This window comes from Sinocyclocheilus grahami, unplaced genomic scaffold (genome assembly GCF_001515645.1).
Source record: "Sinocyclocheilus grahami isolate Dianchi unplaced genomic scaffold, SAMN03320097.WGS_v1.1 scaffold338.1, whole genome shotgun sequence".
Lineage (NCBI taxonomy): Eukaryota > Metazoa > Chordata > Actinopteri > Cypriniformes > Cyprinidae > Sinocyclocheilus > Sinocyclocheilus grahami.
In genome coordinates, this window is record NW_015505517.1 from 332566 (window position 1) to 346929 (window position 14364).

A 14364-nucleotide genomic window follows, 5' to 3' on the forward strand; every position below is an offset into this window, starting at 1 on the left:
ATATATATACACACACACACACACATCGCCTACACTACAAAAAAAAGAGAAAATTCAACGCTTTCTAAATGTGTTTTTGATCTTACTGTAAATGATTCATCCATGCATATGTTTTTTTTTTTTTTCCTTAAATTTTTTTATTAAAATGTGTTTAATCAATCTCGATCTTCCAATGAAAAGACAGACTTTTCTCTGGTGACTTATGCTGGATTTCTCAAAACAATTAGTTCGCATAAACCCCATCCATTTTTCAATCCACTGCAGGCTTGCATTTAGATTTGCTTTCATCCAATCAACAACCAAAGAAATGAAATTAGTTGAATGAAACGAAAATGTATTTTCCTCAGATGCATTTTACTATACAGAAGAAAAGATCTGTTGTTACTTCTGTCACATCGCAACTTTGTCACTTAAAATGCTGACTTCCACCTCAGCTAGTGATGTAGATTAGCCTAATTTGTTGTGTCAAACAGTTAAAAAAAAAAAAAAAAAAAAAAAAAAAAAAAAAATTTTTTTTTTTTTTTTTTTTACAAATCTGCCAGTATGGTTCACAAAACTGGTGGAATGATTCATTCACCAATCTAACTCATCTACTTCCCTGACTCAATGACCCATTTGCGGAGGTAAACAGCTCACTGGACGTAAACAGAATCATTTGTATGACAACGTTTTGACCTTTTGGAGCTTGAAGATCTAGTTCTCATTTATAGCAACTGCATTGAAGAGCAACCAGTAAAGTTCGCCTTTTGTGCTCAAAAGCAGCAGAAAAGTCACAGTTCTGGAACAAAATGAAGGTGAGGTAATGATAAAAGTATTCTCATTTTGGGGTGAACTAATCCTTCTCAGCTTCTCATTCTTTCCAACCTTCCATAAAGCCAAAAGGAATGTTTTCCCATTTCCTCCGATATTCCACACGTTCACAACCAAACTAACATTCTGCCAACACTCAGTTGCTCTCTCACCTCTTGAGTGGGCATGTGACTCAACAGAGCAGTTCTGGACCTCTGCAGCGAGCGGTCCATCAGCTTGTGCAGTCTGAGGATCAGTTTACGCAGTCCCATCTGTTTAAGTGCCTTATCCACAAAGGGCCTGTATATGGCGGTGGGACAGTAGCAGGTCTCGTTGTCCCGCAGGAGGAACTCCTCCTCTGACAGGAGGCGTGAAAACTTTGGCGTGGAGCAAGGCGACTGCTCCCCGTCGCTGGTCGCCTCACTAAAGGTCCTTTCATCCCCGTCATTGTCAGCAGTGAAGGTAGCAGTGGACTCTGTCTCATCCTCGTCCACCTCATCGTCCTCATTGCCACGGGAGCAGCGAGGCGAGGGGATCTCGAAGATGGGCCAGCCGATGCGGGAAAGGTCCCTGAGGCCCAGCACGGTGCCCATCACGTGCAGCTTCTGGTTCAGGTCCTGAGTGATGTTGAGCCACAAGCAGAGCGCCTGCACCCTGCCCTGGAAGTCTCGAGCCGCATACTTTTCGTAGTCCTTCTGCAAGGTTTGCAGAGATGGGTACAGAGCCTCCACTGACTCTAACAGCGACATGACCCGCTTGACCTGATCGAAAGCTACTCGTTGTCTTTGCAGGTGCTCCCGGCACTCCAGCACTGAGGAAAATGGAGCAGCGGCATCAATTTCTCCCCAGGACGTGGAGCAGGTGCTAAAGCTAAACGGATCATTCCTGCAATTGGTTTCGCAAGGACAGAAGTAGCTCTCCTCGACTAAGACGTTGCTCTCAAGCCCAGCTAAGCTGCTATAGTCCACTTTGAAGTGCAGAACCTCGTTGATGATGTCAGGTATGGCTTGGCGGGCTGTGTATAGGTACAGGTCCTGCTCCACAACGCTACGGCGGGCATGCCAGGCCTGCAACTCCAACCAGATGACCTCATTGTTCTGGCCCATAATGGCCGTGTTCTCCAGGCCTCGCTGCTCCTTCTCTTTCTTCTTGGATGACATGGAGGTAAGCTTAAGCAGCAGCCGCAGAGTCTCAAAGAATTTGAGGCGGTCTGCTGGACAGTCTGTGCGCGAGGTCTGCCGGTGGGTGCGAACGGGCAACATGCCCAGGCTCAGGTAGGGCTTGCGGGGATCCATGTTTCTGGAGCCGATGGCACTAGTCTTGGACACCGGATCCAGCATGAAGGAGCCCTCGAACGTCTTCTTGATGTCCCGCTCGTTGGAGCGCTGGTTGAAGCGTTGCTTCTTTTCTTGCTTGTAGCTGTGCTCTTCAGGAGGTTCGGCTGATCTGGCTCCCTCACGTTCTCGTTGAGACAACGGGCTGGAGGAACACGGCTTCTCTGTTGACGAAAGAGATGAAAGTTAGTGACAGAGACAACAACAAAAAAAGTCACATTTCTATATATATTTAGTCTGCATTTTTCTGCAATTTACTTATTGTATTATTTACAAGCAATACATGAGAATATTAATAGGGTGGTCGATTTAACATGTTAATTTGGTGTGATTACTGGTGTAAAAATAATGTGTTAAAATTATCAATGCATTAAATGCACCTGGCCCAGACCTGTTCGGCATCTAAAAGTGCATACAGTTGCTGATGAATGTACAGGATGACAACTATTTGCATGATGTGAAGATATGAGGGCAAAAATGCTCCTGGATGGGGTTTGTCTTATATTTATATCATATGACATAGACAGCAATATCACAGAAGCAAAAATAGAATTGCAATGTGATATTGATTTTATACAACAGTTTAATAAACAAGAAGTTAATATTTTGTTACATTTTAGATACAATATTGTCAATATTGTCTGATTTTGCTCAATTTCACAAACAAAAACAGTTCCAAACAAAGCAACAGCCGACTTTTTTTTATCAGTTATCACCAACTTTGCTCAGTTGTTGCAGCCCTAGTTATTATTCTTCAATGAAATATTATTTTAATTATTTTTCCCCCTATTAATTAAACGTCAGTGCACAGAGCTGGAGGTACTGTGGGGGGTGGGGAGGTTCATTCAACATGATCTTAAGCTCTTGAATGTCACTCCAGAATGATGGCTATGTACCACTGACATCACTGGGGCCCTAACACCATATGTTTCAGAAATTTGCAAAGTTAAGGGCTCTCACCTTTGCCCTTTGACCCCTGGCTGCTTCTCTGGTGTTTGTTGGACATGTGTTTTATCTGCCGAGGAGTGCGGGGAGGGGAGGTGCTATAGAGAGTCTCCTCTTCCTGGCTGGGCTCGTCCCAAGACTCATCCACCTCAGTGTTCTGCTGGGGCACATCTTTGGACGAGTCCTTGAGCCTGAATAGAAATCACAACAATCCAAAATACGAGTATGAAACAGAACCTAAAGTGCAGTTTTGAGCAAAACTAAAAGCTGAACCACATTTTTGTTATCAAAATAGAAGAATTTAAGAAAATAAATCCACAGCAAGGTCTAGAAGCACATTATAAGGGTCTTTCAGTCTTTAAGAGGATTACAAATTGGAAGAGGAAATTCAATGTGATATTGATTTTATACAACAGTTTAATAAACAAAAAGTTAATATTTTGTTACATTTTAGATACAATATTGTCAATATTGTCTGATTTTGCTCAATTTCACAAACAAAAACAGTTCCAAACAAAGCAACAGCCGACTTTTTTTATCAGTTATCACCAACTTTGCTCAGTTGTTGCAGCCCTAGTTATTATTCTTCAATGAAATATTATTTTAATTATTTTTCCCCCTATTAATTAAACGTCAGTGCACAGAGCTGGAGGTACTGTGGGGGGTGGGGAGGTTCATTCAACATGATCTTAAGCTCTTGAATGTCACTCCAGAATGATGGCTATGTACCACTGACATCACTGGGGCCCTAACACCATATGTTTCAGAAATTTGCAAAGTTAAGGGCTCTCACCTTTGCCCTTTGACCCCTGGCTGCTTCTCTGGTGTTTGTTGGACATGTGTTTTATCTGCCGAGGAGTGCGGGGAGGGGAGGTGCTATAGAGAGTCTCCTCTTCCTGGCTGGGCTCGTCCCAAGACTCATCCACCTCAGTGTTCTGCTGGGGCACATCTTTGGACGAGTCCTTGAGCCTGAATAGAAATCACAACAATCCAAAATACGAGTATGAAACAGAACCTAAAGTGCAGTTTTGAGCAAAACTAAAAGCTGAACCACATTTTTGTTATCAAAATAGAAGAATTTAAGAAAATAAATCCACAGCAAGGTCTAGAAGCACATTATAAGGGTCTTTCAGTCTTTAAGAGGATTACAAATTGGAAGAGGAAATTCATCCCATAGACAATGAAACGAACAAAAAAAAGGACTGATTTGCTAACTGGTGCAAAACTCGCCATCATGCTGAGACAAACTGTGCATGTAGGTGTATTTGGACACGTGCATGTCTGTATGTGTGTGTGTGTGGGAGGAAAATGATATTTATACAGGGCCATTGTCAGGCTATGGAGGAAGGGATCACTTTCACAGTAGGGTCAGACTTTGGTTGAGTTAATATGTGATTCCACTCACAAAGACCACTCAGAGCAAAGCCAGGAGTCATCCATCTGCCCCTCACACATACATAAATTCACCCACAATCCCCAGGGAGTCTCCAGCCAGACCAAAAGTCCCCCCAGACACCTGCTGCAGGGTATTGTGGTCCTCGTGCCAGAATTCAGACACAGCCCGCCTGACACCCTGCACCCCACCGCTGCCGCCACTTAACATATGGATAACACCCCAAGACCCATCATTTACATTTAGCTGACTCACATCACTTTAGCACCGTTTACTATGGTTGCACAATTTGGGGAGGAAAAATCAAATTGTGACTTTTCTGATAAAAAATGTATTTGAAAGTAAAACTGTATAAATACAATACTAATTTATTTATCATCTTAATTTCTTTATTTTCAAACTTAAAAATTACTTTATGATGTTTGAAAACAGCAAGGAGCCCTTAAAGCTTCTCTTTTGCTGACAACAGTCAGTTTATAAGTGCTTCTTATTACAAGTTTGGGAGGATTGTTGGCACGACGCATTCCCAAATGCAACCCAAACGTACAGTGCATGCAGAGATGTTCATGAGGAGCAGCATTTTCTGCAAATCAAGCCATTCTGAGACACTAAGATTATGAGCTGCTAATGTTTAAAACGCCACATTGCCATTCTTCAAATATGCAGCATATATATTTAATTAAGCTGCAGACTTTGGGATTTGACAATCATGCTAAGCTAAAGCCATATCAAGTTTTCAGCTACTTTGATCAATCGTGCAACCCTACATTTACACTCACTGCATGCAAATTAATGTGTGTTTTTTAACAATGAACACAGCAAGCAATATCATAATTTCTGAAAACTCGACCACACAAGCAATAAGAAAGTTTCCATAACTACTACTACTTTCTTTCTATGAGCAAATATGCACAATCACATGTAAATAACATCTGTACAGAAACCAAACTAGTTGCATGCAGGGTTTCTGTGCAAAATGTATGCTCAAACAGCCTAGTCCAACTCTCAAAAGCTTGCTGGGAGAGTGACAGAGTGTTGAAGGTGCAGCCCTGGGCAGAGTCTATAACTGTGACCAAACCCTTCAGGAATGACACAGGAAATGGTGAAATCACCCAAGCTCCGGCTGTTTGTTTGGTTGTCATGACGTATCTCCACTGAACGCTGCTTGAGCACTAGGGCAGAAAGGTCTAGAGAACTCTGCCTCTGTACTATCACCAAACTGAAAGGCATCCAACCCGCAGGAACACCACGGAGTGCAACCCCATAATGCACAAAAGCAACACAAGCTGTTGATTTACTGCTGCATATGGAGCTCAGGTCTACTGAATAGCTTGTCCAAGGTTATCAGGAACAAACTATACAGCAGGGGAATGTTACAGCCTTTGACGAGGGCCATAAACAGAGCTGACCACATCTGCCTCGCTGTAGTCAAGAGAAGCCAGTGAACTCTGACCCCATCCGCCACTGGAGTCATTGTTGTAGCCTGCAGCGCTTCATTGTGTGCGAGCAGCACATGGACCAAACGGTCTCAGCGTCTAATGGCTGGTTGCAGCCAGTGATAGGAATGTATGATATTGCTGAAACGATTCATGTTTTTTAATACTTCTGACAATATTCAATATACTAAAGAGACATTTTTAAGTATTTATTCAAAAATCTGAATATGGCCCGAATATGGCCCACTAAGATCCTTTATATTATAACATGCTCAAAATAAGCACAAGATAAGATATTATTATTATTATACGAATTCTACTAATAAGACCAAGGATTAACAAGCTTCTGGATTCATGAATATTAATCAGGTTGTGTGCGTTCGCTAGGGACGATACTAGGTGAGCACCAGCCAATGAGATTGTTGTTTGCGCATTAGTTCCGCCCACTACCGAAAAACCCAGCATTTCTTAAAAGCTGAAGAATTCCAAAGGAACTTAGTTATTTTGACAGGAAAATACAACAAAGAATATCGTTTACATGCATCACATCAATTCTGCATGTTATGTAAGACTCTCTCGCTCTCTCTCTCTCTCACTTTGCGCGTGTGAGAGAAAGTGTCAGCGAGTCGTGCGCCTTCACACTAGAGTTTACGTTACGCCAAATACACAAACACAGGTGCGTTGCGCATCCATTGAGATTAAATGATAAATAGCACAGATCGCTTGACGGAGAGTGAAACTCTGAAGCGCTCAGTCAGAGTGTTTGGCGAGTGAAAATATATCTGTGCTAATCATATACTCAGCCTTCAACTCACACACTGGTGAGTAAAATCTAAGAATGTATTAGCCATTGGCTAATATTAGACATCATTTAGTCGCCCAGAGTGAAGATTTAGTCGCATATGCGAGTGATTTACTCGCAATGTAGAGGGTTGTAGGCATGTTTATTCTTTTATAACTTTCTATTCATCAAAGCACCCTGACAAAATTTATTACCGTGTCCACAAAAATATTAAAAGCAGGGTAAGTGATGTAACGAATCAGCTCACGACAGGAAATATGAATAATTAACCATAACTAGTTATAATTAACTATTCATATGTTAGTAGGCATGTTTATTCTTTTATAACTTTCTATTCATCAAAGCACCCTGACAAAATGTATTACCGTGTCCACAAAAATATTAAAAGCAGGGTAAGTGATGTAACGAGATTTGGTTCAAAAATATTTTATGCTGGTAGAAAGTCTCACATCCGTTAGCAATCACTAGGTTTAGTGGTCTAAATGAATTTATATGTATTTATATCATCGGTGGAAGGTGTAGGAACATAAAAGGTTTGTCAAATCATATCCCTCGGTCCAAACATTACGACAGACTGTCTTACCTGCCTGTGAACATATGTATATATCTCCACGCATTCAGTTACGCTATTGCAGACCAAGTGAGAATGGAAGACGTTATCATTGTAATATTATGCGATTTGTGTTGTGATGTTTTCTCACTGGTGAATGAGACATGAGGTAATCTGACAGCGTTGCATTTAACCCTCCACCAACACAGTCTCTCATCGTGTCGCTGGTTAGCCTCTGGTCTGCCTGCGCGTGTTCATGTGTTTTGGAGGAGGTGTGGCTTTGGAGAGTGATTTGCAGGGAAGGTGGGATCTTAGGCTTTCAAAGCTAGCTTGCTATTGCAATGCTCTATGAAATCGCCTACCCTACCTTTAAACAGCACAACTGTTTTCAACAGTGACTATATTTACAATTATTATTATTTTTCCAATAATCAGAGTAGGACTTAATCACATTGTATGTTTACAACGGAGTATGTGAGCAGAGTGGAGCGGCAACAATTTCCCCTCTGCGCATTTAATAATCACTCTGCTCCAGCTCCGCTCCGGGTTCACCATTTCCCGCTCCCGCTCCACTCCTCGCTCACTGATATCAGAAACACTGCTCCACGGCTAAAGTATTTCAGCATGTTTGAAATATCACAGTTCTGTTCATAACGTATATAAAAAGAAAAAAATAAAATAAATAAAATGACAGGAGTGTTTCAAAGTGGATTATTGGAACACTAGTGAGCAAACTTTTTTTCCTACCACATGACAAGCTAATAACATGGTTGTCAGCATTAAAAGGTAGGCTATTGATGCTTTTTGCAGTGCAAATTTTGTTTGTGATGAAAATAACAGTACGTTTTCGTCAGTTATTTTACCTACGGATCGCTGCATTTCTTACAGATTTCTGCTCATTCGAAATCGGATGCAGATGAAGTAGCACTGTATATGATTATTGATTACATTTGTTTGAATGCATTACTGAGAGAGCGATTGCGTGTGAATAAGTGTTGTACCTGTTTAAATCATGATTTCACCTGAAAATATTCAGTATCTAGAGGGAACAAACAAATTCCTTAATAACTACCCTATAACTTCCCACTATGTCCATTGCAGTCAACATAGCCTTCACATTCTTTCTGATTTGAGTGATCCTTCTCTATCAAGCTAACTAAATATGTTTAACGTGAATTTTTGCTAAATGTGCAGTTATATTACGGGCCATTGGCATGAATTGTACTTTTGATGGAGCAGTGATGGAGCGCTCTTGGAGTGAATGAAAACCACGACACTCCGACTTTTAAAAAATCCGCTCCTCACTCCATTCAAAATCACACCATTATTAAAACATCCATATGACCTTTCCCCACAAGCACTGGAAATAAAATCCAGAGACGTTGTTAGTAAACAACTCCACTGGCCTGTGATGTTCCCTTGAGTGTTTTTCTCTGAGCTCATGTCGTCATGCAATTGATATTCAATATTTCCTCACAGACACGAAGGTACAATCCGTGTAAGGAAGTGTAATGATTCTGGTTTAGGTTTTTGCATATGTGGCTCTGAGCCTGCAAAGAAAGACTGAAGTGTGAAAAATTGAAGTGTGTCATTTCTGTATTACAAGCAGCACCAAATAAAATTGCAAGTAATTTGTTTGAGCAGCCCGAATGAGAAGAAAACACCGGATCATCTAATGCTGAATGTTTGCACTGGGACTGCTTAAAATCAACCTTATTTGCAGTTCTAAATGGTGCTAATGTTTTGGTGCAGAAATGATACATTAGAGCTTTATAACATGTTCAAAGTATTTATTTTGTGAATATTTATTAACATTAATCGAATGCACAGTAGATAGAAGTGTCAACAAATGTGCAAATGTAAACTGGTTTCCACGGCCTGTCAGAATTATGTCCTACTGCACAGTCAAAGGCGATGCACTCGGGCCATTACTAAACTGTATTACAAGCCTATCAAGATGCAAAACGACTCTTTCATTCCTGCATATTTTCCTTATTGTGAAAGCAGCACAGCACTTGAGGTTTCTTATTGATTTGCATCCTCCACATCACAACATACATGCACTTACTTCCATGCTAAGAATACATCTGCAAGAAAACACATTTCCTATAATTGCATGATTCAAACTAGATTAAAGTAATGTTGCTTGTTAAGTTAAAGGTTGGCCTCTTAAATAAGATCTCTATAGGCACAAATTAGATCTATGATTCATTGCTATAATTGTAGCCAATACAACTTATGCATGGAGTGACTGATGTTGGCCGTGGATGAATGAAATGGACAATAGCACAAAGTCACATTATGAAATACTGAGTTCCAGGAATGCTAAAGCAGACTTCCTCTAATTTTAAAACAAGCCACTTCCTTTGCTCAATTTCCCATCACTATGCCACAGATTTGTACAATATAATTTTCTGTGTCCGCATAATGACCATTTGAGCCCACAAGGCAGAATTACTTATGTGTGTGTGTGTGTGTGTGTGTGTGCGCGCGCATGTGGGTGGGTGACATTAAGACAAGAGCATGCGGAGCAGAATGGACTGAGTGTTGCATGAGGGACCAATGAAAACCTACCAACCTTGTCTAGCCGATACCTCTGCACTGAGGACTCAACATAAGCCGCTATTCTAACCTCCACGCCTGGTGAACACCCTCACCAGACAATTGAAAGCATAATGGAAGGTATTACATGAGAAACTAAAGACTGTTTTGGGAGTTTAGCTAGACAAGCGATCGCTTTAAGATGATGCGTGTTATACATCTCTGTACTTCCTTCCTGAAGACAAGTCAAAAAAAGGACACAGTGGGCTGAAGCTCCGCTGGGCAGAGATATGCAGGTGCTTGGCCAACATACAAACCAAAATACTAAACTTGCAACCAAAATATAGCGCATAGAGGAAAGAATTATCAGAAACATGCATATAAAACCACAAAAGCATCATGTGTGGCTTCAAAGCACAGCTGTGTGAACTACTAGGGCTGCTTGGAATATCTAATACATAATACATGGAGTATTTAATACATAATCTAAATTATATTGGCAATGACAAAAAAAGTTTTTATTTGGCTAGTAGGTCACATATGCTAAATTTTTTTTTTTTTAATGACAAAAAAATGTATATCATCTACTGTATTCAATATTATCTCTTTTTAAAATTTCAGTTCAAAACACTGATTGAACTATTTGCTTGCATCACTCATGCAAAAGTGTTTACTGCATGCCATCTTGCATGTTTTTGAACATCTTACTAAATAAGGTAAATACTGCTGTTTAATGCTACATTATTTTGCAAAGATAAATGAAAACGATGTATGTTTATGTGATAAGCATGCCTTGATTATATTTTATTGTTGTATTTATATTAATTACCATATCAGTTTCACAAGCTATTTCTTGGCAAAAATTCAGCATTCCAAAATAAACATTACAATCACCATTAACTTATTCATATTTTGAATATACATAACGCCACTGATAAAAGATTTATTTTTCTGGGTCCGTTTTACAAAACATTACCTGCATAGTCTGTCCAGCTAAAAATCAGTCTCTTATGACATAAACAATTGAACAGACTAAAACGTTTGTTATACTTCACACTTTAAACAATGAATCTACTCTGTAACAATAGGCACGTTTCCGTTACAGATTTGCGCAAAACGATATTTTATAAATGTCGATAAAAAAGTATTGTGAAATTCCATTAACCGATGTTATGCGACTAAAACTTAATTTTTTCCTCTCTCGATAAGTCATGGCAACGGATTTTGATGGATTTTGGCTACACTAGCCATTATATTTAATCGAAGGAGGCGTATGCGTGTATCTTGACAGAAGCAGCATGGAGAGCAGCTTCTGGGACATGCCGTGGCGCGACTGGTAACACAAGCATTGACTAGAGTGGTCGCGATCAGCTCCGGTGGCCGTTTCGGAGCCGTAACGTGCCGCAGACGTGTGCAGTGTAAATAGTCTAAGTATTAATGGCAGGGAAAAGCCCCTTATACTTGAGAGCAGCCACATATGAAGTGTTTCTTGGAAGTTATAGTACATTGAGGAATGATCATGACTTTTTACATAGGCCTACGCCATGTGACCTGTTAATGCGAAAAAAACGTTTCCATTGCAGTTTTGCGAAATATTCCTTTTTTCGAATTGCCTGAAAAACCACCTCATGCGAGAGTAAAAACTTTTTTGCGATATATGGGCCTTTTTGCGAAATTGACGCGTTTCCATTAGGTGTATTTTTAATTCGCAATTTGCGCAATTTGAAGGGTAATGGAAATGCGCCTAATGGCTGTAAGGGAAAAACAATGATTTAACAAAAGTCAGTTAAGACATGGTACTGAAAGCAATCTGAAGCATTGCACCATGGACTGTGCAAAGAAATAAATTAAAGAGATTCAGCCATGGGTGCCTCCAGGACGTGAGGTCAACATTCTTTTAGTGCACCACATCCTGGAATTGAGGCATGCTTGTGGTCATAAATGAACAAGGAAGGGATTTACAGCATGCTACACAATGACGTAAAACGTCAAAACATCAGTTCTGCAAGTTAAACAACCATATTGAAGAATTGTTTGCTTGACAGCTGCAGAAAAACCAATAACCTTACTGAATAACATACGCACTAAAGATTCCACAGTGTTCAGAGGCATCAACCTGACCTTAAGTTACCAAACAAGGCCAAGAAATACATTCTTGACACACTAAGCAATTTTCCAACCTATAAATGCCAATGCACTCTGATTTAACAGTTCACCTCAAAGCAGCCCAGTTTACATGAACTGAACAATAAAAAAAGAAAGTAAAGTGCACAACAAATCTCTGGTCTTGCATACTAAACCAGTTATCTCTACCATTAACACTTACCAATGAAAGCAGTTTATCAAGAAGAATTGCTAGGAAGGGTGGGGAGAGCAGGAAAAGAGACAAAACAAGGCATTCTTGAGAAGCTGTCGCCAGGCATTCAGGGCACGTTCGGTGATATTGTGTGGGGTCATAAGAGACAAAACTATGAAAACTCTCACTGGGCTTTATCAGCTGAAACCTTGTGCACATGGCAGTGGGCAAACAACACTTTCTGAACCTGATCTTAAACAGAAGGACTCAAATGCAAGAGGACATTTACGACAGCAAATAACTGCACTGCAAAAAAGGCATGTGGCCACAGGCCAACAAGAGATATGGGGGGAAATAATTTGCCAGAACAAGCTGTACAGATCATATAGGTCTCAAAAGAACTCCAAAAATTAAAAAAAAGCACAAACAAATAAATTCCCTGATTACAACACTTGGAACTTAAACGTTGCACGTCAAATCCAAGAATTCCTGCTCAGTAGAACGCAGCCGGGTGATTTCTGGGAACAGCAAATCAAACATTTCCCCAACTCACTGAGAGAGTGTCAATCTGACTCATAGGACTCGTGATGGACCGGTGTTCTGACGATTTGTGCTACCCTGTCAGATTTTGCTACCTCTCATTAAAACAGATGGTAGCATAATTCGATAGTGAAAAGTGCTACCTATCAGATTTTGCTTCCAGCATGATATTAATAAAGTGTGATGCTTTATTAACATGTACAGCTACCCCAACCCTAAACCTACCCTTACAGTAGGATAAATAAAGTGTTGGTAGCATAATATGATAGGTAGCATTATTTGTTAGAACACCGGCTGGATATTTTATATTCAATCACGACTGTTGCTTCATACCGGCTATCGGATCAACGTCCAAATTTTCTCATATGCTTGTTGTTTTTTAGAGTTCTGTGCAACTCAAATTGCACTCGAGGAATGATGCAAACAAACTTGAACATTGAACCGACAATCTCAAAATGTATAATCGCACCCTGAGATCGCAGACCGGATATAACCGGTGATCTGTTCATGCAACAACACACTGAAGTGGTACACATTCCTGAAACTTTAAAAGGCACACTGCAGAAACTGAAAGAGAGAGGGACGCCGCACATAACGCGCGCTAACGTTAGCCGAGTACAAAGATCTTGCACATAGACGCACAATCTTTACCTTTCCCACAGGTCGGCTTGTTTCCATCAACACTGTGTTTTCCTCACAGAAACGGATGTAATCTTGCATACGCTTGCTTTAAGGCAGCTGTTTTCAATCCTTGTACAAAAGCTTGCAACTTTAATGTGAAATTCTGCTTAGTGTTGCACTGCAAAGCAGGATCACTTTGTGGCAGGAAGCGAGCTGCAGCGATGCCCGATTCGTGAATGAATCATTCTAGGGAGTCGGTTCCTTTCGAAGAATTGAACTGCATACAAAGCAATCTGAACTGGACTGAATCGACCTGGGATGTGTTTCCAAAAGCAACTATATGGTCGCAAGTTCCATCCATCGTTACTAGAGTTCAATGGAACTTATCACTATAGTTACTGTAGCTGACGATGCTTTTGGGAAACGAACCCCTGAGCGGTTCAAGTCAACCCATTGAAGGGTTAGTCCACCCAAAAAAATTTTAAATGCTGTAATTTTTCTGTCCAAATATTTATTCTGCTTCAAATTGTTCCTGACTTGTATTAATTTATTTATTCTGCTGAACACAAGACGATATTCTGAAATTTCCACTAAAGAAATAAACTTTTGAGTAGTAAACATAAAAGTTTTGAACAACCAAAAGGGTGAATAAAATGTAAATTTTTGGGTGAACTAATTATATAAACTTTTTTTCTCTATTCCAGTTTTATCAGCACACATAGGCTACGTTTAAATAAAGCATTTTATTAAAACGCAAGGAACGTTTATTAGTTTAAGTTTTTGCTTTTAAATGAGCTAAATCACGGCTCCAGCAAACTGAACATACATTAAATTATCCTTATTAATAAAACAGTAATAAACAGCGGCTTCTTTAAAGGATGAAATATGCAGTCGCGGTCTGTCATATTAGACCGTAAAATCTAAAGCTCTGCTGAAGCGAGCGATTCGCGAAAATGACTCGGAAAATGTTGGTAACCACAGTTATCAACAGTTCCCATTTACATTTTCCATGCTATGGACATCAAGCAAGGGGTACCAGCTGGTACTGGTTGGTTACCAACATTCTTAAAAAAATATATATATATATATATATATATATATATATATATATATTCCA

General features: G+C 40.0%; 1 protein-coding gene across 4 annotated transcripts in view; it reads right to left on the reverse strand.

Moving 5' to 3' along the window:
* map3k4 (mitogen-activated protein kinase kinase kinase 4) overlaps positions 1–14364 on the reverse strand; it is a 34021-nt gene that overhangs the window by 18415 nt on the left and 1242 nt on the right. For 3 of the 4 annotated variants that reach the window (XM_016295577.1, XM_016295578.1, XM_016295574.1), the window contains exons 2-3: positions 3862–4037; positions 963–2287 (exon numbers count right to left, since the gene is read on the reverse strand). In XM_016295577.1, coding sequence (XP_016151063.1) covers positions 963–2287; positions 3862–4037 — 1501 coding nt within the window. Of the gene's footprint in view, positions 1–962; positions 2288–3861; positions 4038–13277; positions 13402–14364 lie in introns of those variants that run through there. The other variant, XM_016295579.1, reaches the window with a different exon arrangement.